The sequence below is a fragment of the Glycine max genome, chromosome 4, assembly GCF_000004515.6.
Source record: "Glycine max cultivar Williams 82 chromosome 4, Glycine_max_v4.0, whole genome shotgun sequence".
Taxonomy (NCBI): Eukaryota; Viridiplantae; Streptophyta; class Magnoliopsida; order Fabales; family Fabaceae; genus Glycine; species Glycine max.
The window spans coordinates 46,272,623-46,295,030 of record NC_016091.4 but is presented as its reverse complement, the minus strand read 5'-3'; the positions used below and the strand labels follow the sequence as shown (position 1 = coordinate 46,295,030).

The 22,408-nt window shown below is 32.0% G+C and overlaps 5 protein-coding genes across 12 annotated transcripts; 2 read left to right on the top strand and 3 right to left on the bottom strand.

Annotated features, from left to right (window-relative positions):
• Nucleotides 1-1,055: 1,055 nt before the first annotated feature.
• Nucleotides 1,056-3,556, bottom strand: LOC100799190 (ethylene-responsive transcription factor ERF114). Its single transcript, XM_003522405.5, has 2 exons — nt 3,027-3,556; nt 1,056-1,732 (listed from the first exon to the last, which is right to left on the bottom strand). The coding sequence occupies exons 1-2, from the start codon at nt 3,262-3,264 to the stop codon at nt 1,182-1,184; spliced, it is 789 nt and encodes a 262-aa protein (XP_003522453.1). The 5' UTR covers nt 3,265-3,556; the 3' UTR covers nt 1,056-1,181.
• A 1,198-nt stretch (nt 3,557-4,754) lies between these two features.
• On the top strand, nt 4,755-7,035 carry LOC102663506 (uncharacterized). The gene is made up of 3 exons (XM_006578676.4): nt 4,755-5,213; nt 6,139-6,721; nt 6,902-7,035. The coding sequence occupies exons 1-2, from the start codon at nt 4,874-4,876 to the stop codon at nt 6,711-6,713; spliced, it is 915 nt and encodes a 304-aa protein (XP_006578739.1). The 5' UTR covers nt 4,755-4,873; the 3' UTR covers nt 6,714-6,721; nt 6,902-7,035.
• A 1,677-nt stretch (nt 7,036-8,712) lies between these two features.
• LOC106798602 (extensin-like) lies at nt 8,713-9,462 on the bottom strand. Its single transcript, XM_014775214.1, has one exon. The coding sequence runs from the start codon at nt 9,460-9,462 to the stop codon at nt 8,713-8,715; it is 750 nt and encodes a 249-aa protein (XP_014630700.1).
• A 586-nt stretch (nt 9,463-10,048) lies between these two features.
• On the bottom strand, nt 10,049-11,104 carry LOC100798671 (ethylene-responsive transcription factor ERF113). The gene is made up of 2 exons (XM_003522404.4): nt 10,897-11,104; nt 10,049-10,599 (listed from the first exon to the last, which is right to left on the bottom strand). Exons 1-2 carry the CDS (start codon nt 11,102-11,104, stop codon nt 10,049-10,051), a joined length of 759 nt encoding a protein of 252 aa, XP_003522452.1.
• A 3,760-nt stretch (nt 11,105-14,864) lies between these two features.
• LOC102663110 (uncharacterized) lies at nt 14,865-21,346 on the top strand. Of its 8 annotated transcripts, none has more exons than XR_005891188.1 (9): nt 14,865-15,068; nt 15,193-17,182; nt 17,317-17,412; nt 17,847-17,921; nt 18,021-18,108; nt 18,208-18,694; nt 19,152-19,224; nt 19,341-19,477; nt 20,013-20,434. XR_005891188.1 is itself a non-coding variant. In XM_026128274.2 (9 exons), exons 5-9 carry the CDS (start codon nt 18,613-18,615, stop codon nt 21,173-21,175), a joined length of 600 nt encoding a protein of 199 aa, XP_025984059.1. In that variant the 5' UTR covers nt 14,870-17,182; nt 17,317-17,412; nt 17,847-17,921; nt 18,021-18,108; nt 18,208-18,612; the 3' UTR covers nt 21,176-21,346. The 8 variants fall into 8 exon arrangements, 1 of the variants encoding a protein (XP_025984059.1); XR_003266835.2 differs by having other exon boundaries at nt 14,870-17,019; nt 17,117-17,182; XM_026128274.2 differs by adding an exon at nt 20,995-21,346 and having other exon boundaries at nt 14,870-17,182; nt 20,013-20,139.
• The last annotated feature ends 1,062 nt before the right edge of the window (nt 21,347-22,408 follow it).

Here is a 22,408-nt window from a genome sequence, read left to right as displayed (position 1 = left end):
AAGCTCATGAAACACCCAACACTGTTAACTATAATATTCTGTCGATATATATTCCTTTCTTACGTGCCAATTAATTATTCCTTCCACTCCAATCCTTCTTTCGGCTCCTTCCTTTTAATCTTATTCAGAATGTTATTTTCACGTCGGAAATGATTCAATAATAAAAAACTATCATATCTTCCACTAATGTTCATGTGACATATTCTAAAGTTTTTAATTTATGTAAATAAACTTGATAATCTGTCATATGAAGCTTAGTAATATCATTACGTTCTTAAACCATGTAGCTAATAATTTTTAGTTTCCTTCTATTATTTTTTTTTACATACTCCTAATGAGTGTTCTATATTAGGTTGTGTTTGAATATAAATATTATATAAAAAGAAAATAAAAAAATACAATGAACTATACTTTTTTTTTTAGGGGACAGTGAACTAAACTTATTTCAATAGATTAAAATCAGTTTATATATTTTGATTTTTATAAAAATTCATTCATTTAATTTTTAAAATTTAATTTTAATTTATACAAATTAATTTTAACTTATAAGAAAAAATAATTTATTTTACTTTTTTTTATTATAAATACACGTTGAGAAATTTATTTAACTAGAGACTTTTTCCCAAGAATCACTAGTACATTAGAAATTTAATTAATATAAAATCATGAATTTTCAACTAGTATTTAAACTTTTAAAATTATTAATTTTTATATTAAATATCTTCAAAATCATAATAATTGTAATTTTTTGTTGGTTGACGGTGTATAACTGTGCATGTGCATGATCATTATACTTGTTTTCAAGAGAAAATAAGCTATTCTTCTAAGAAAAAAGAAAATATTGGCCACTAGTTGAATATAATCTTAATATATATACCACAGTACTATTAGTTTAATATAATCTTGATATATATTAATATATACTACGAACCAGTCAATGTTTGAGCTCAGATTTCGTGCTCTTTCCTTCTTTAATCAAGACAAAGGTATACCAACAACATGCTTTTTTTTTCAAATTAAACAAACATTTCGTCATTGACAACACATACAGGAGATTAAAATAATTAAAAATAACTTAAGGTCATGAAAATATCATAACAGCATGCAGTGCCGTGACTGACGAAAAACAAATTAGAAACCATGAGTTGTTGCGGAACAAACATCCATATATCGTATCCTCTTCAATGTCCACCCCTCCAATTCCCAGAATGATTAGAATGAGAAGAACCTCCAAATTGCATCGAAAATTTCAGCAACTCTTCTTGCTGCTGCTGAGACAGTGCAGTAGAAGAAGACGAAGATGCAGATTGCTGAGAAGAAACAAACATGTTGTCTCCCCCATAGAAACGAAGCATATCTTGGTTACTGAAGCTGTTACTCTCACCACTCATGAATTGTTGCTGTGCATATTGAAAGTGACTTGGTGAATAAGTTTCTTGAGTAGTCAAGTGTGGAGCAACAGGGTTAGAATTAGTGCTGCTTGATGACATGTGCTGATTTGTGAGGTAACCAAATTCGCTAGCTGTGCCTTGAACCCTTTCAGGGAAATTGAGCTTTGCTTTGCTTCCTTTGAATCTGAGTGCAGCTTCATCATAAGCAAGAGCTGCAGCTTCAGCAGTTTCGAATGTTCCAAGCCATACCCTCGCTGCTTTCTTTGGATCGCGAATCTCTGCAGCCCACTTTCCCCATGGACGCTGCCTCACTCCTCTGTAGTGTCTTCTTCTTACACTCCCTTCACAATTAACATTGGATTATTCAGATTTCAGATAATACTTATTGATAATAATGTTCTCTCCCCCCCCCCTATTTTCTTCCACAAAGTTTTTTCTCTTCTCTTTTTATGATGTTTCTTGTACAAAAAATTATGAAAAATGTTAAATCATATGAATACATTAATTGGTATAAAGATACATGAATGATAATGTGTTTACTACAAAACTAAATTTGCTTCATCAACTTGACCAAGAGTGTGATGGGTTGTGAGCTTTCGTACCTAATTTTTCTGGTCCAAGTAGTGATATTTTAGATACTCAGTAATTCTAATTCCACTTAAAATCTGTCATGTTATCAGTTATGTAGCTATTATACTTATAACACTACCTCTCTTTATCTCTCTTGGTGCCATTTAGAGTTGATTGTCACACCAATTATTTTCCTTTTCATTTCCTCCCAAAACTTTTGTAACAATTGAATAGAATGATAATAGTGAACACCCATAATTTATAATCATCCTATTAACACTTTTATTTTTTTTATTTTTTTATATCTTTCTTTATCTTATATTATATCATCAATCTTATTAAAAATTATTTTTCCTTTCTTCTTATATCTCTTTCAAGATATATAAATCTTTTAGATGTCTAATTAACAATCATTTCTCAATAATAACAATATTGAAAAACTATATAAATTTCTTAATTCATATATATGCACACACACATACCCATACGAATTAATATTAGGAGGTCCTTTTCTTTTTTGGGGGGGAAAACACTAGCACATTATATATAAAAATTAGAATGAAGGTTAAAAAAAAGGCAATTCAGTACGAAGATCTCTAAAATTATTTTTAGATTTGAAACTAATGACTTCTAAGTCAGCGGCAACCTTATACTGCGCTAAGGCTTACCCTCAAGGCTGAAAAAAATAACGGCTTGTTAACTTACAAAAACAAAAATTGAAAGGTTATGCATGAGCCTGCACCGTACGTGCGTTTTCAGTTGTAGCCTCGCAAGGGAAGAAAATGGTTCTAAGAGAGAAACCAAAGCTCTTTAATGTTGCACTAACTAAGCAATGGTACTAGTGGACATGAAAATATCAAAGTTTTAGGTGTAGCGTTTGTGAACACTTTGACCAAAAAGAGGTTTCAAGTCACAAAAAGGAATAGTATCGGAAAAGGGACATAATTAAGAGCGGAAAACAAATAATATCCCAATCGTAAAAATCAACCCCAGCCTTCAATATCCAATTTGAACGCAATGAATTAAATATGATGAAAAGGATAGTAAGTGAAAAGAATTAATTACCTTGTTCTTGTTGTTGTACTTGGGATTGTTCGTTAGTATTCTGGGTTGAGGTGTTGTTGTGTGAGGAAGTTAAAAGGCCTTCATGCATATGAAGAGAATCACTATTGGAGCCACCAATGACTTGTGTGAGAGCAGAAACCATGGCTGACATGTCTTGCTGGGACCTTTCAGAATATATTGGGAACAAACCATATTCCTCTTCTCTTTCAGAAGAATGTGATATTGATCTTCCCTCCATGTCTCTGGGATCCACTTCAAAAACTGATTGATATATATATGTGTGTAAGAGAGAGATATTTGCACATATATATCAATTAATTAATTGATTGTTAACGTGGCCCCTACTGCAAAGTTTTCGAGTGTTATTGGCTATCTTTTGAGTTCTATGTTTCATCATGGGGTTGTGCACCAAAGTGTGGCAAGAATCAAATCTAGATAGTGGATGATACTCGTGTTTAGATCGATCAAACGTAAAGGTAAAAAAAAAAAAAAAGGAGAGAGAGAGAGAGAACGAAAGAAAGAAAAAAAATGGATCAATGAGGATGAGAATTAGGAGCGGGGGAGATGCTAGGGTTTTGGTTCCATTAATTTTATATGTCTCGTTGCCGTTTTTAACAGTGTGAACCCAAGACAAATGAGAGCACACTGAAACACTAGACACCAAAATCAAAAGTTGTAACTTTTTAGAGAAGAAAAATGCAGACGTGACACTTTTTTTTAATAGATTTTATTATTCATTGAAATTTATGTAGATTTTATTGAATTAAAAGTAACAATATTGAATGAAAAGTGAGAGTCATTTGGATTTTATTTATAATTAAAAAGAATATTTCATATCATTCATCTTTCAAACAAATCTTAGATTCTGTGTGAAAAATCTTTAATTATGTGAATTACTATAATTAATTTGGTGTAAACTGAATGGTATAAAGTAAGAACTTTTTTTTTCTCTCGCAGGGAATACACGCCATTAGAAATATTTTAAAATCAGTTGTATTACGAAAAAAGTTTTATACAAACAATTAGACATTATATTTTTTTCATATTAGTATAGTCTTTGTTTAATATATACGTATATAAGTTAAATCATTGTTATAATTAAATATTGCAAGTCAATACTGAAAATATGATATATTATAGAAATAGATAATTTCGTTAGCATAAAAAAAGATATCAGTACATTACGGTAGAAACTGAAAAAAAAAAGTACATTACGGTATATTTGTATAACATACTGTTAATCTAGCAAGATTCATAATAAGTTAATAAAGTTCGAATTTTTTAATGATATATAAAATGATGATTAGGAGGAAAAATTTACTCAAAATACCAATTAAAGTTTTCGGCAAAAAATTAATTAGCTATTTGTAAGGCTATAGTAATAACATCATTACCAAAAAAATAGCCTAAATTTGCAATATATAATTATAATTTAATTTCTTAGATCATGATTACACTAATAAAACCAATATTACTAATAAATAATATTTTCTGTTAGTATAATGTGACTAATGTTCCTTAATTTTAAGTGATTAAAGTTTTAAGTAATAAAAATTGAATTGTGTGAATAAGCAAACAAAATTATATTTTAATAGAAAAAAAATATAATTTTTCCTTGTTTACAATGTAACATACTAGAATAATTTAACAGATATTCAATAATATAAATTGAGTAACAAGAATATTATTATTTTCTGTTATTCCTCTTTGACAGCTTAGGCCAACCATGCCTTGTTTTTAGGGTTGGTTAATTTGGTGATCTAAGACTTCTCCTGCGGAATCTTAAAACCCTAGCAGAAACACAGCCATAGAGTAACCGCAGCTTCAGCACTTTCATTTCTCATTCGATGAGGGCCCTTCTCCGGAATCACCTCTTGCATTTGTCACGTTCTCCAGCTCGCACGCTTCTTGTTCGGCTTCAAGCGTGCGAGCTGTCATCGTCATCTTCTTCTCCTCCTCATACCTCCCGAGAGGTTAGCGTTTCGGTGTGGTGGGATTTGATGAGCTGTCCGGTGCCTAATGACGTGAACCCTTTGAAGGCTGCGCCGGCAATCACGCAGGCCGTGAGGGCCAACGGGATCAAAGGTCCAATTGACATCAACGCTTTCGGGGATTTTAACTTCCTCTCCGAGCGCCTCCTGGACGCACTCGGTTCAAGCGACATTCCAGTCACCCACTTTCCTCGTGGTTCTTTTCTTCCCTTTCTCCTTTTTTCACCGTCCCATTTTAAAGCTTTTGACCGTTCCGTTATTCTAATTGCTAGCTTCTCACACTCTTTTTTTTCTTCTGTTGGCTAACTAAGATTTGTTGGAGTCGAAGCTTAGACAATAGACGGGGTAAAGTGTGATTTATTTTTATTTTATTTTTTTATGAATAATCAGAGGAAGCATATCAGTGAGGCACTTATGTATGTTTGGTTTCTATTTTTAAAATCTGGTTTTAATTTTTAAAATGTAACTACTCAAAGTTGTTCAATCTGGTTGAGAACGTATAAGGCACATAATAGATTGTGGAATTGAAGGAGAGGTTGAAAAAAACAAAAAAAGATGAGAAAACATCTCCCGGTTATTTCTCTCTCTTTGTTTTATGTAGTATTTGTTTTGGAAACAAATTTCAAAACCTGATAGATTCTGGATGAGGAATTGATTGTTTAGTAAGGTGGAATTTTTTTAGAAAACAGTTTTTAATATGAAAAAAAGGCAAGGGAATTATCAAGCAGTCCCTTATTTTTTCGTTTCAGGGTTTAGTTCACGTCAAAGATTAAGGATAAGTTTTGATTTAAAAGGTAATGAATAGAAGTAGTTTTGTAAATGTGTTTGGCTAGGAGTAAGACCAAATGTCTTCTGTTGCGTGTCTGTTACATAAGTTCTGCTGGTTGCAGTTTTAAGTGCAGTGTCTTTGTTTTTTGTTGCATGGCTTGATTCTTATTAGTCTAGTAAAAAATCTTTAATTCATAATCTTGAAATGGATGTGCAGCCAGTTAGTAAATCATTGTAAATGTTTGACAGTTTCATGAACTAGTATTTATGCTCCATATAGCTTTACGGCCTTATGGTTCATTCATCTACTTTTTAGCTTTTCGAATCATAATGTTTTAAGTAATTTGCTATAGGTCGAAAGAGTTATATCAACGTTGATATCATGTTTTGGGCATTAAACAATCCTCCACCTGCACATTTCTTTCTGATATCCAGTGATATAGGTTTTGCTGGCTTATTACACCGGTTAAACTTGAATAATTACTGTATCTTGCTTGCTGGCTCAACGAATGCTCGTGTTCTCTCCACGGCAGCAACTATAACGTGGCAATGGTATAAATTGCTTAGGGGAGAAAATCTTATTGCAAAACATTTCAACCATGCTCCAGATGGTCCATATGCTTCTTGGTATGGAAACTTTGGGGTGCCCCTTGAAAACCCATTCCCAGCCCCAGATTCCTTAAAAAAGAGTTCTAGAGGCTCATCTGATGATGACATTGTTGGGTCTGAGGATGCGAGTCGTAAAAGTCAGGAAAGGTACACAACTTCAATGAATCGCTCTGCTGGAAATGATCAGACAGCAGTGGATGACATTGGTACTGCAAACTATGAATCTGGAAAGCCTGAGTTGTTTTCTAGCAGTTCCTTTTGGAATGACATGGAATCTTTTATTTTCACCCTCAGAGGATCACTTATTGTTTCCCAGTAAAAAAACAGGTCAGTGTGCATCCTAGTTTCATTCTAATCTGAGCCTCAACTACAAAAGGAAGGAAAACAATGCAACAAATTAATAATATCACAAATTAATCTGACCATTTTGATATTTTTATTATGATCATTATGTAGCTACTTGTTTAAAGAGTTACTTAATAACATGCTACATTTTGTTGGTTTCAGGGAGGATATGGCACGTAAATTACGGAAGAATGGACCCCCAGTTTTTAGATGTCTGTCTAAAAAAGATATCCTTCAATTGTTGGAGTTATTAATATCAGAGAAAAAGTGGTTGGAGGAAAGCCCCACCCAAACATTTCCTTTTCAGCTAAAACCAGTTCACAAGGACTCATTGGAATATTCAGAGAAGTCTAGATATGATATAATAGATGACTGTGATAGATTTGTACATGAGATATTGAGGGAACACCCAGATGGTTTTAAAATCAGTTCTTTTCCAAGATTTTTTGTTGCTAGGTATGGCTATCATCTTGATTTACAGAAGCTTGGTTACCGAAAGTTAACAACCTTACTACAGATAATGACGGGAGTTAAAGTAGAGTCCAATTATATTTATAGATCCTACTAAAGATGGTAACACGGAATCTCCATGGGAGGAATTAGGTCCCGTTTCTGTCAACAATTCCAACCAGAGTAATCTGGAGTCAGAATTAAGTCAGAAAGCCATGGAACTGCTTGCATCAAAGTGTCCTGATTATGATCCTATAGTCTCAGATTATGATCCTGTAGTCTCAGGCAATTCTCTGGTTGACAAGGAATTGCAGTTTTAACTGGCCATGGTTCTTTATATCAATTAGATGGTCAGAATTACTATTATATTTTGGTTTAGTTATTATTTGCAACTATTGTTAAGTCTTTTAGCTGTAGTCTGATATTTCTGGTTTCTCTTTTATATTTTAACATATTCTTTTTTTATTTCTTTCCAAAAGGACACATTGACTGCATTATCTAAAACAATAAGTTGGTGTTTTGATTTTCTCACTGTGTTTTGGGCTTTTCTTGTTTTTAAAAGGAGAAATTGTTATTCATTGTCCACTAAACAATATACAAAACAAAATTGTGTTATAATTTATGTTTGTCTTGTGTTGTTCTCCTTATGTGATATCTTAGCAAATATCACACACTCTAATAAATTGGTAGTGTTGTTCTCCTTATGTGATATCTTAGCAAATATCACACACTCTAATAAATTGGTACTTCCAATGGATGAAAGTGAAGTTTCTATAAATCTGTGTTTTGGAACCCCTTTAGAATAGGATGCCGTTGACGTGGATACATTGATCCTTCCTTAAGCTAGAGACCGAGCAAAAATGCTAAAAAAAGGTTAGTGATAACTTAACAGGCATGCATGATTGGCAACTATTTCAAAAATAACAGACACAATTTCTCCATGATATCACACACAAAGATAGAGACACGTATCCCTCTAATCTACTCCTACTCCACAATGCATGATGTAGAGAGTATATTTAAAAAAATGTGTTGTTAAGATTTTGCTAAAAAAAGATTTTTGTTTTCTCTACTAACCACACTAGCTTCTAAAGTGCATCTATCCAATCTTGAGATAAATTCCCACCGTTTTTTATCACCTCGTCAAAGAATCTATTTTAAGTCATTAATAAGAGTCCAAGGGTGGACAATTGAGATCCAAGATCAATCAAGTAACCCTAGAATTGATCTCGTAAAGAAGTAGTAGGATTAGCATTGAGGCAACTACAAGTGCACATTCTCCACCCACCAAGAGGTTAAAAGTGATGGAAAGAAAACTCATAGCAACAATTGATATTCTTATATTCCTCCCCATTTTTATAAGAACCCAAAGACCACCACCACTTCCTGCAGACCCATATTACTATCCCTATCATTCCCGCCCTCATAAAAAACATCTTGTCCTCAAGGTGTTGGGGTTCAACGCATTGCCTCCACAAGTGATGCCGGGATCCCAAGGTTTTTTCCGACGAATGGCACCTGGTTTAGTAGTTGTGCATAATGCAACGACCACTGATGGGAGCTTGTATGCGGCCATGGCAGCCCCATAAGGAGGAACGATGGTGAAGAGCTTGTTGAAGGAAATGGTGGTGCGAACGAGACCGGACAGCTGAAGAACCGGCATAGGAAGCGGGTCTGGCAAGGTCTTGCGTGGGTTGCGACTGTAGGGGTACCAAAGGCGGAAATGGTGGCGTAGGGGGCGGTGGAGGCATCATGGCTGGCGGAGGTGGCACAGTCGTGGGTGCGGTGAGCCTGGGTGATGGAGTTGGCTTGAGCGGCAGAGGCAACAACGGAAGTGGTGGAGGCGGTGGCAGAGTCAGCGTCGGAGGCAACGACGGAGGCGACAGCAGAGGCGGTAACGGTGCAGGACTTGGTTGTATGGTTGCGAAGCATGGAGGCCGAGTCGGTATGGAAAGCAAAGGCGACAGTGGTGATTGCGCAAAGGAAGAAGATGGAAGGTGGTGGCTGATTCTCAGAGGCAGTTTAAGGAGAAGGGCGTCCAGTTGAGAGTCGAGGCGGCGTGTAGCGGCATCAAGTTTGGCCAAGGCGGCCTCAAGGCGGTCCTCGATGGCGGACGAAAATTCAAGGTGATGTGGTGGTTGTTGTGGGGGGGTAGTGGAGGGTTCCGTACGACGAGGAGTGTAGGTGGTGGTAAGCAGCCATGGAAGTGGTGTATGGTGAGTGGCAGCCATTGAAGGCAGCCATGGGAGCTCCGTACGGCGAGCGACAGCCATGGAAAGAGGTCATGGGAGGTCAATGAAAGCACCATTGTTACGAGCTTGGAGTTCGAGGACCAAGCAGCCTCCTACGAGAGAAGAAGAGAGCGGGAGAGAGAGAGAACTAAAGAGGAACTTTTCTGCTATATTTTCTCATATATATAGCTGCTATAGAGGGGGCAAGTCCCGACAAGCAAAAACGGAAAAGATAAACGCAATCCGAAATATCCTAACAGCAAATATGCCTTTATTCCACTACTTACGCATCTTCTAGAAGACACGATGCTATCACATGGATTTGCGCTTTTCCTATGTACGGTGCATGTATGCATGATGCATGATGCCAACCATGTTGTACGTTCCTTCCCCTTGGACCTTTGGTGCTTACCTCCTGCAGACCCATATTACTATCCCTATCAATATCATTGTAAACAATACAAAAAAAATGATATCTTTGAAACAGAAGTATTATAGAGAGAGAGAAAAAAAAAATGAACTAAGAGTCAAACAAATATGGGTCCAGGATAATTAGAAACCGTGAGTTGTTGCGGGACAAACATCCATAGAGTTGTTGCGGGACAAACATCCATATATCATATCCTCTTCAATGTCCACCCCTCCAATTCCCAGAATGATTAGAATGAGAAGAACCTCCAAATTGCATCGAAAATTTCAGCAACTCTTCTTGCTGCTGCTGAGACAGTGCAGTAGAAGAAGACGAAGATGCAGACTGCTGAGAAGAAACAAACATGTTGTCTCCCCCATAGAACCGAAGCATATCTTGGTTACTGAAGCTGTTACTCCCACCACTCATGAATTGTTGCTGTGCATATTGAAAGTGACTTGGCGAATAAGTTTCTTGAGTAGTCAAGTGTGGAGCAATAGGGTTAGAATTAGTGCTGCTTGATGACATGTACTGATTTGTGAGGTAACCAAATTCGCTAGCTGTGCCTTGAACCCTTTCAGGGAAATTGAGCTTTGCTTTGCTTCCTTTGAATCTGAGAGCAGCTTCATCATAAGCAAGAGCTGCAGCTTCAGCAGTTTCGAATGTTCCAAGCCATACCCTCGCTGCTTTCTTTGGATCGTGAATCTCTGCAGCCCACTTTCCCCATGGACGCTGCCTCACTCCTCTGTAGTGTCTTCTTCTTACACTCCCTTCACAATTAACAGTTGGATTATTCAGATTTCAGATAAAACTTCTTGATAATAATGTTCTCTTTTTTTTTCCCCCTATTTTCTTCCACAAAGTTTTTTCTCTTCTGTTTTTATAATGTTTCTTGTACAAAAAATTATGAAAAATGTTAAATCATATGAATACATTAATTGGTATAAAGATACATGAATGATAATGTGTTTACTACAAAACTAAATTTGCTTCATCAACCACACTAGTTTCTAAAGTGCATTTGTCCAATTTTGAGAGAAATTCTCACCTTTTTTTTATCACCTTACCCAAGAATCTATTTAAAGTCACTAATAAGAGCTCAAGGGAAGACAATTGAGATCCAAGATCAATCAAGTAACCATAGAATTGATCTCGTAAAGAAATAGTAGGACTGGCATTGAGGCAACTTTGTGCACATCCTCCACCCACCAAGAGGTTAAATGTGATGGAAAGAAAACTCATAACAACAACTAATATCCTTATATTCCTTCCCATTTTCATAAGAACCCAAAGACCACCACCATGTCCTTGTGTAATAGTAACATATTCATATTTTGTTTTTCGCGAAAAGATATCATCCTTCCAAAGGGAATATGGGTTCTCATAAGGATGAGAAAGGTCGACTGGTTTGAATTTCCTCACCAATTCCATCCGATGTCATTTAGCTAGAGCATTATTTGATCCTCTAATATTTCAAGAGAGGAGGAAAAACATCTTTGAAAACATTCATGAGAAAATCATAACAAAAAAAAAAGACTCATCACAACATTCTTTTATGAGATCCTTCCATAACCTCAGTCGCCACAAGTGTTTTTATCACCATCTATCATATTTAAGCTTAATTACACATTTTATCATCTAACTATCACTATTTCGTAAATTTTAAAATCCAAGTCTTCAACATTTGCACACTTCATAAAAAACTTGAATCATAAAATTAGCAAAATGATATAAGTTTGGTGGTAAAATGGACAATTAAACATAATTAAAATTTATTCCTTGAAATTCAATTCATAGTTATCCATTGAAAATGACTAAATACAAATACAGACATAAAACATTATCCTAAAATGAAACACTCAAATATGAAATGAATGGATCGATTTCGAAATAAATATATTCTCTAATTTTTAATTCGTCAAAGCCTACATGTTTGCTACAACTTAAATTTTCAGTTTTTAGCTATTTTTGTTAAAAGTTAGAAAAATAATTTCAGCTTGTTTGGATATTTGGACAATTGTATTGCTAAAAAAAATTTCAGCTTGTTTGGATATTTTAGCTTAAATTTAGAAAAAACTTTTCCTAAAAAAACTAAGTTATTTTTATTAATATGAAAATTTCTAGCTTAACATTATTTTCCAACAATTTTTTTTTCTATTTCAATTATTTTTATACTATTTTATCATAAGAACTTTTTTTTCTCGCAGGGAATACACGCCATTAGAAATATTTTAAAATCAGTTGTATTACGAAAAAAGTTTTATACAAACAATTAGACATTATGTTTTTTTCATATTAGTATAGTCTTTGTTTAATATATACATACATAAGTTAAATTATTGTTATAATTAAATATTGCAAGTCAATACTGAAAATATGATATATTATAGAAATAGATAATTTCGTTAGCATAAAAAAAGATATTAGTACATTACGGTATAAACTGTAAAAAACAAAGAAGTACATTACGGTATATTTGTATAACATACTGTTAATCTAGCAAGATTCATAATAAGTTAACAAATAACAGTTCGAGTTTTTTAATGATATATAAAATGATGATTAGGAGGAAAAAATTACTCAAAATACCAATTAAATTTTTCGGCAAAAATTAATTAGCTTGATGATAGGTTGTTATTGTTATTTTTCGGCAAATATTACTTCCATCATCATAATTGTTATTGTTATGGTTACTATCACCATCAATTGTTGTCATTATGTGTCACCATCATCACCAACTCAATGATGATAGGTTAATGATAGTTAAAATATTTTAAAATATGATTTGTTTGTTAAATCTAGTATCATCATCGTCACCAACTTAATGATGATAGGTTGATGATAGGTTAATAATAGTTAAAATATTTTAAAACATGATTATTGTTTTTAATTTTGATATGATAATTATCATTAATTGTTCTTATTTTTTCAAATAAGAAAATGTTCTCACAGAATTTGTATATTCTATGTATATAATATTTATTTTGCTTGTGTTAATAACTCATTTACAAGATTAATTTTAAATATTTTTTCTCAATTTAAATATTATCGTAGTAAAATGCTATTTTTGTATTTTTTTTAAATTATTTATTGCGTAAGATTTTTTTCCACTTCTATGACTCATGATTTGTAAATACATATTGTTTTAGTTTGCACATTTTTATTTTCTTAGAAAATTTTAAAAAATCGTGTTCCAAATAATATGTCGGTCCAATAAAAAAATATAATGAAAATTTTGTTAGAAATGTAAGTTATTCTTAAAATAACGTTAGTATATAGATGAATACATTTTGTCATCTTTTTCATTAAACTGGTGTAGTTTAATTATTAGTATAACATTGGTAGTGTAAGACAACGCCTAAAAATATCAATGAAGATCAGTTCAATTGGTAAGAATATGCTTAATTGCACATATCCCATATATTCCTCCTTATCGTAATAATTGTTGTAAAAGAAGAAAAAAAAATTAAAATAATTATTATTTTAATTTTTTATTATAACATTAATTATTTTGTATTTATATTTCTTATAATATTAATGATATAAACTAAAAAATTAATTAATTATAAGAAGATTAATTTTGTAAAATTTTTATTATTTTTATCTATTTATTAGTATTTCTTGTAAAATAACATAAGAATATAATTATAACGGGACAAAATAATTAATATTTTTACATGTTTTTTTAACTTTAATACTTTCTTTTATCAATTTAATATGTGTTTAACTTTGATAAGTTTCCGAAACTTAATTTTCTTAAACTTTTATGTAAAAAAAAAAACATTTTCTTTCATGAAACTAGGGGTTAATTACATATATATCCTTAACGTAATAGTTTTGAACTTCGCATTAATTACACGCAAAGCCCATGGAGTGAGTTAAAGTGAATCACGTCTTGTGATTGAAGTCCTTTCTGTTCCTTTTCTTTTATAGGTGATTCTTAGGCACTTTTTCTTTTATATATTCTTTTACTAATTTGCACATAATAGTTTTCACTTTTCACACACACAACGGATTCTTTTAAAGCAAGAATTATACAATATTTTTTCCCACGAGTTTAATTTGTTCTTTAGAATTTGATTTTCAAATGTAAATTTAAAAACAAAAAGTGCTTTGTTAACAATAGAGTGAAAATGATTTTTAACTAATTTTTAAAATACTTTTAGATTTATTTTTAAAACAAAAAATAATAATTTATAAATTAAATTTTTGGTTTTAGGAGAATAAACTTCCATTATTACTATCGTGGTCACCATACCACACAAAAACATAAAGTAATTTTATTAGGATATGAAACTTTTAAAAGTTGAAAATCAAACTAAAATTAAATTTAAAAACTAAAAGCTTCTCATTGTTATTTTTAAAATTTTGTGAAACTCAACTAAAAAAACAACTTTAAATGAGTCTTATATCTTATTTAAAATTGAAAACAAGACTTTAATTTCTACACACATTTAGTGTAAAAACTTTTGTATTTGTCAATTAATAAAGAAATCACTCTTTATATGACTTTTAAAATCATTTTTATAATTAAAAAAATAACAATCGTATTACATATAGATATAGCAATGAATCACAATAGAAAAAAGTTTTACACTCTCAATATATATAAATTAAATCATCAATATCTATATACTAAAATTGAAGTATGACAAATATACTAAAATGTCTATGGTTGAGGTGTTGACATCTGTCCATTTTCTTGGTTTTATGATCATTTTATACCCATCCAGCTTTACTTGATTTTGTGTCACCTCGCTGTCATGTGTCTTCTTTTGAACTTTTTTTTTCTACTACCAACTGCCAACTCCATATCTATATACTAAAACTGAAGTATGACAAATATACTAAAATGTCCATGATTGAGGTGTTGACATCTGTCCATTTTCTTGGTTTTATAATCATTTTACGCCCCTCCAGCTTTGCTTGATTTTGTGCCACCTCGCTGCCATGTGTCTTCCTTTGAACTTTTTTTTTCTGCTGCCAACTCCACATATCATTCTGAAATTGGTGGATTTCAACTTCCGTTTAATTTTGCTTGATAATTTGTCTCAAATCCTAAATCTTTCTCTTTCCTCCGTTTATCTCTTTTTTTTTTTTTCAGAAACTGAAATTTCCCCGGAATGCTGAAGCCACCCGCTTTTCGCAATGCATTCTTTGTTGTTCTTCTCCTTCATTTGCTGCTCGCTTTGGTCTCTGCAACGAGGATCTCACAGAACCACTTGGAACACTCTCACCAGTTTGTGTTGTTTCCTTTCACTCTTCTTTCTATTCCTTTTGTGTTTTTTTCGCTTCTTCACGTTTTGCTTAGAAAATGCACCCCAGAAAAAGAAAAAGCAAAAAATTAATAGGTTTTATTTTAGGAACAGGCTACAGTAACAACAACGGCTTTGGCAAAGGAGTTGTTGGAGAAATTAAGAAGAAGATAGAGGTTCTTTTATTTTGATTTTATTAAAACGGTGTTTATGTTTTTTTGTCTGATTTTTTGTGATTTTTTTGGATGCTTCGTTGCTATTTTTTCCTTAAACTCATATTTATGATATTATTTAGAGTTTTACGGGATAATCTACGAGGTAAGCTATAATTTTTATGTATTTTCTTCGGTGCTTAATTATCTGGATTTGCATGCAAGTTCTACACCTCACAGTATCTTTTTGCGATTTTTATTTTTGTGATTTTTATTTGGATTAGGGTATTTATGGCTCAGTGGTATTTTTAGTGCTCACAGTTATGCATTTTCTTATCATGTTCATTAGGACATTTATTGGTTGCATGTTATGTGTTTGATCAAATGTCAATATGATATTTTTGGGTATGTTTTCTTATTTCTTATTTTAATTTTAAATTTGTGGCACTTTTAAAATTATTTATTTGTGATGCATTAGTACTGTTTAGAACTTTTAATTTTCCATGTTTAAAAATTTATCTTTTGGTCTCGATGTGTTTTGGAAGGGGATTGACGCATTGATTTGGTTTAATATCCTGGGTGAAATATGCATGTCGCCTACGCTTCATAAGATGATAAAAAGAGTAATGTCTGCATACTTCCACTCTGGATCAAACTGTAACTGCATCATCTTTGTCATCATTGTAAATTTGTTTCACTTGAAACTGTATTTAAGTTAAGTGGTTTAAATTATTCTCTTCCGCATATGAATAAGGTGTACGTATTACTTTTCCTAATAAAAATTGAAAGGACGGTGGTTTGCATCTTGATTTAAGTTTTAATTTCATGTCGTATTTGATTTGTAAATGGGATGAAAGATAAAACCACAACAATAATGTACTGTATAATACTCTCATGAGAAGGAATTATATGTATTCAAATAGGAGAGACATAAATGATTTCCATTGAGTGCTACTTTTATCTGAGTCTGCAGTTTGCACCATACCTTTCACAAATCTTTAAAGAGTTAACAATTTATTTATTGATGGTGTAAAGGATTTTTATAATGTCATCTATTCATAAATTCCTATATTTGATAAGTTTATTGACTTTTTGATAAAAAAAAAAAAACACACCTATCAGGATTTCTGATTAATTAATTATATAGACAATTTTACAGGTGCCTATAATTTAAACTAATATTCAAATGTCTCATTTTTAATTGTTTTCCCCATCTAGCCAGTATGGATAAAAATGATCTTACGTCAATTTTGGTAGATGTGAGCAATCTCTGCTGTTTTTTTTTTAAAAAAAAATATTGGTGTTTCAATTATTATCTAGGATTTTCAAGGGAAAGAAAAACCATGTGTGAAATGTTCTGTTTCTGTGTCACAAGCCTCTTTCTCTAATCCATAACTTTAACTTTTCTGAAGACATCCAAGAAGCTTTCAAACAGTTGGCACCTGCATGGTGATGGTACAACAACTATTTTACTGATAATATTAGCTCAAAAAAAAATTTACTTCTCACCAGCATTTCTTTGGTTAACATCAATTATATTTTCATTCCAGCATTTTAATATATTTGTATTTAGAATTGTGTATTTATATTGATTGGAACATATATAGTGTTCCTTTTGTTTTTCTTCGTTGAGTTTGTGTTAATTAACTCCACGTTGTTATTGATTTTTCTTTATTATATTCTCGAAATTTCTTAGATTTGGTTCTATCTAATTATCCTAGACCCATTGATTGCATAAAGATATTCATAGGGGTAGGGGATTTAGCGAGAGAAACGCCGATTGGTGAGTGTTTTCTATTTGTATTGCATTGGTTTGTTTTCTTTTCGAGTTTACCAATGAGCATTTGTATAATTAACTATTTTTTTAAAATTTTGTGTAGCACAATTCATCAAGCACTTTGGTATATATAGTGATTGAGGACACTCACATTATCAATGGCAAGCAGGTGATAATTGACACGCGTTTGAATTTTGAATCTTTTTTAGTATTGATTATTAAAGAGTTAAAGGAGGGAACATAACGAAAGGGAAATGAAAGCTGATGCATTGAATGGTTTTGTTTGTATGGTTTTGTTTGTAGGTGAAGATTAAGCGGACGAGACCAAGGGGGGCTGCTGGCTGGAACTCAAAAGACTGAAGATTTTTGTGGGTGGAATTCCTTCGACTGTGACTGAAGGTAGTGTTTCAATTGAGTTAAGTTTTCACCTGTTGACAATGAGGTGTTGATGTTGTAGATGCCTTAGTGTTATAAAATTTAAAATTTGAGCATGAATATATATATATATATATATATATATATATATATATATATATATATATATATATAATTCAAAACAGAGTACCACAACCAGATAGTTTCATAGGGAAATCTCCGTCTCCACTACCCATATATAGGTTAGATGTTTGTCAAGCAATTTTCAGTTTTAGATTTATAATATTGTATTAGAGTCTTATTTGAGGTAGTGTAGTTTGAAAAATATGTTTAAAGATGCAGCTTCTAAGGGTACTACCGAGTAAGTCAAGTTTTGTTGAAATTCCACCCAAATAATTTTTTTTTCTTAGTTTGTGTTCCATAGCAACGATTATTAATTTCTTATAAATCATTTGCAGAAGGAAAGCTTAGTGCAGGTGTAAACCATGGAGTAAACTACTACAACAACCTCATCAATGAGCTCATGGCTAATGGTCATAATTCATTAATATCTATTTCTATAACTCTTTACATTGGATTAGTATCTTGTCCATATGGTTGTTAACCATATATAATCACCATAAATCATGCAGGTCTGCAACCGTATGTGATCGTTTTCCATTGCGACGTTCCCCAAGCCTTAAAGGATGAGTATGGTGGTTTTTTAAGTCCTCACAATGTGTAAGTGAAATCAGTTTCCTTCCATTGTACGAATATTGAGAGAAATTTTTAGTAAATCTAAGGATATGATAAACATATATAATTCATATGAACATGCAGAGATGATTTTAGGGACTATGCTAAACTTTGCTTCAAGGAATTTGGCAATAGAGTGAAACATTGGATTACTTTGAATGAACCGAGGAGTGTGAGTAAGAATGGCTATGCAAATGGCAGGTTTGCACCTGGTCGGTGTTCTGATTGCCTGTGGTAAATGCAATGTGATTGTCGGTTGAGAGTTTAGCATTTTGTTCTTTTTTTTGTTTTGATGTTTTTGATTTTGTTTTTGCTTATATGAATGTGATATTTAAGATGGTTTCTTATTTTCTGTAGCCAACAATAATGTTCATAGGATTATCCCTTCATGGGCTTTATGCCATCTTATTATTCTTGCTGATCCTCTTTTTCTTTTCCTCCTCACTTCGGAAGGGCAGGATGAATATGAAAATGACGGGTTTATAGTGGATGAGGACGAAGAGGAGGATGAAGAAGAAGATAGAACAGAATCTGATGATAAGCCACAGAAGAAAAAGAAGAGCAAGGAAAAGTCAGTTTTTATCACTAATGTATTTTTTACCTCTGTTTGTGGTTGAAGTTGATGAATTTATATGTTTAGAGAAGAAAGCACAATGATTGGTAATATATAAATATTTTTTTATTAATTTAGATATATTTGTATGTGTGTATGTGTATTTATTTGATAATCACTTGCATGCATCAAGTAGCTGATAGGTTTTTTCCTTAAAACTATTCACATGTTGTGTGAATGACATACTTACACATATAAATCTTTTTTTTTTTTTTTTAAGTTCAAAAATGCGCATGGCTAGCTTCTGCCCTTCCTTTTTTCTTTGGTACCCCTTGGTTCATTCTGTGTCCCTTTGGAGGGAGATCGACATTTGATTGAATTTTTTTTATTATTTGCTTTTGTCTATACTTGGTTGAAATTTTAAACATCAATGATGTTAACATTCATATTTGACAAATTAATCTCACTATTTTAGGGAGGAGTATGTCCTTGATGAAGATGATTATGAATTGTTGGAGGACAATAATATCAATATTCATCGTTGGAAGGTTTTGAATTTTTTGTATATGTGTTTCAAATTTTTTTTTATTAATGTTGGCTTTCAGTGGATAAATACCATCCTTTATATACAAATTTATTGACAATCATTTTTATGATTCATAAGGAGAGCAAAAAGTTTAAGGAGGGATACCGAGGAAGAGCCCTTTGGGCTGTCTGATGAGGAGGAGTTTGTTGGGAGTGGTAAAGTTGGGCGAACTACTGAGGAGAAGCTTAAACACAGTTTATTTGGTGATGATGAAGGTATGCTCAGTGTCAGTCATTAGCATTTTAAGATCACAATTCACAAACAAGTAGAACTAATGGTGTCAGTCATTAGCATTCTAAGAAACAACAAATGAAGCCTAAATAAGAATATAGTAATATTCAAATGAAAGGTAAATATTATTATATAGCATATGTACCAAGTGTCTGATCAGTATGAGTAGCTCCAATCTCCAATTCCATGGAGCAGTTAGAAGACAAGTTGTTGAGGTGTGAGTGTGACATAGCGGGAAAAGCCTTCTCTTCCTGCAAGACAATTGAATTTGGTTTTAAAATTCATATATAATATATATAGTATCTCTTTTTTTTAAAAATAAAAATAGAATTTAAAAGAAGTTAAGATTAAAGTATGGTTGTTAAAAATTGAAAAGGATGATGTACATAATTAAATTTTAAAAATTGAGTTTTTTTTAATGCCAGTTTAGTGAACATGACAATCCATTATTTTAAGAATATCTTATCACTTTCTCCTATTTTCTGCTGTTAGTAATTAAATTGACAAAATATTTAAAAGTGTGTATGCAGGCATCTCAAAAGGGTTTAATAGGGATTACCTTGAATTCTGACTGGTATGTGCCGGTTTCTAAAGAGAAATCTGATCAAGATGTTGCATGTAGGGGCCTTGACTTCATGTTTGGATGGTAAGTTTATACTCAACATTCATAGCTTGAAGGGAAGGAAAATTGACAGAGACGATATTTATTTTTGAAAATATGATCATGTAGTATCTGCTGGTATACTACATTTAGTAAGAAAAATGTGTGCAGGCCGTGATTGACAGGGTTACCAACTTGAGGAAGGACATTATCGAAGGTCACACAGGCAAGAACTTCATTGAGGAGAACAGTTGGAAGTATGCATTGTTGGATGAGCGACAGCGTGAAAAAAAATTGATTTCCTTTGTTAGGGAAAAAAACTGAGTACGGGATGATCCAAGAAATTAAGCAAAGTAATTTTTGAAGTATTGAGTACTATATATATATATATATATATATATATATATATATAAAAGATAAAATATAAATCAATATCAATAAATAAATATACTATAAGTTTAATCTTGGAAGTTGTCATTTGTTTTATTTCTCTTTTGACATGTGACTTTTTTTTGGTGCAATTCCATTGTTTCATGTTTACTACTTATGTTCATGAGAGGGTCATCAAAACAAAGGAGATAGGAAGGCATGCATTTAGTGGCAATGAAGGGACCAACCTCTCTGTAGACAAATAGTGGAGAACCTTTGGATAATTAAGGGGATAGATCTAGAATATGTGAACAAAGAGGAAGGGGGGTCTTCGGCGTTGGACAAGGATATTAAAGCCCAAGTATATGTGTTAATAGTTAATGATGTTCTCAATTCTCAGTCTTGTGCTTCATCCTTTCTTTTTCTTTTCTCCTTCCAATTTTGAGTGTTTTGAGGTTGTTTGTGAAATCTGGTGCAATAATTTGATAGATGTGATCCTATTTTTTGTTTTATTTTACTTTTGTTTTGAAGGTATGGCAATATTACTAAGACAGATAAGAGATATGGCTCTTACATTTCTTGGGTTCCTGATTCTTTGTTGAAGAAAGTGTTAAATGGAGAGAAATATCTGAAGCTCTATAGCTACCATTACCTGATAAAATTCTATTCATTGCACTCTGTATTTCAGCTTCTAATCACAGTCCATTCTTGATTTTGCTAGACCAAATCATGATGGTCTGTACAGAGCTATAGACATCTACTTGAAGGTAGGATTTTGTTAATTCTTCATGGTTTTTGTGGCTATTCCTGCTTAGTTCATAACTTTTGGTTGTTGTGTGTCTCAAGGAAAAAAATTAATCATAGAGTTGAAATATTAGATTTATAATTTATTTTCTTCTCTAATCCTTTTTATTTGCTTTCTGATTAAAAAACAAACTAAGAAATTACAGTAGAACAGAGACTACATAATAATAATAATAATAATAATAATAATAATGAAACAAAATCAAAATAATTTCCAAATTTTTTTTCCTAATCTTTTTTATTTTTTCCCTAATTAGAAAACAAATTAAAAAATTATAGAAGAACAAAACCTATATAATAATAATAATGAAATAAAGCCAAAAATTATTTCCTATATCTTATTATTATTATTTAGTCTTTATTCTTCTATAGTTTTTTAGTTTGTTTTCTAATCAGAAAATAAATTGTTGCTTTTTTGAGTGAATGTGCAACGGGAGATGCAATATCACTAAAAGATAATTATTTTTTCTTTCATTTTATGTTATTTTTATCATGTTTTTCTTTCTTTTATATGTTACAAATGATAAACATACATGACATTATCTCTTTTGTGATCCCTTCTTTCCACCATGCATATGTCAGGACAGCCACGGGATTTTAAGACGTTAGTATTCCTCTCATTTTTTTGCTTGAATTTAATTTTTTAAAATTTTTTCATGAATTATTATTATTATTATGTAGTCTTTATTCTTCTATAGTTTCTTAGTTTGAATGGCAATGAGAAAAATGCCATAGGGATGGTGGTGAGTCCTATTCTTTTGCATTCTCTTTTAAATTTAAGTTGTTTAACTATAAATTAATAATCAACTTATTATTATGTAACCTGACAAATGTAAATATGGAGTAATTTGTATTATAATTGACATGATGTCATGTGTTTATAAAAAAAAATATTTGACTTATTTAAAATTTCAATTCTCAATTTGACTACACTTTCTTTTTTCTTTTTAACCCCTTTTAGTTTTAAACATTTATTTTCTTTATTATGTTTGAACTTTATGATTAAATCATGAAACATAGATAAATAATGTTTTTGTTCCTAAACTTACAAGATAGATTTTCATTCATTCCATTAGTTACCTCACTAATCTTTCCCGGAGACCAAGAATTCACTCATTGTTATATTGGCATCACCAGAATT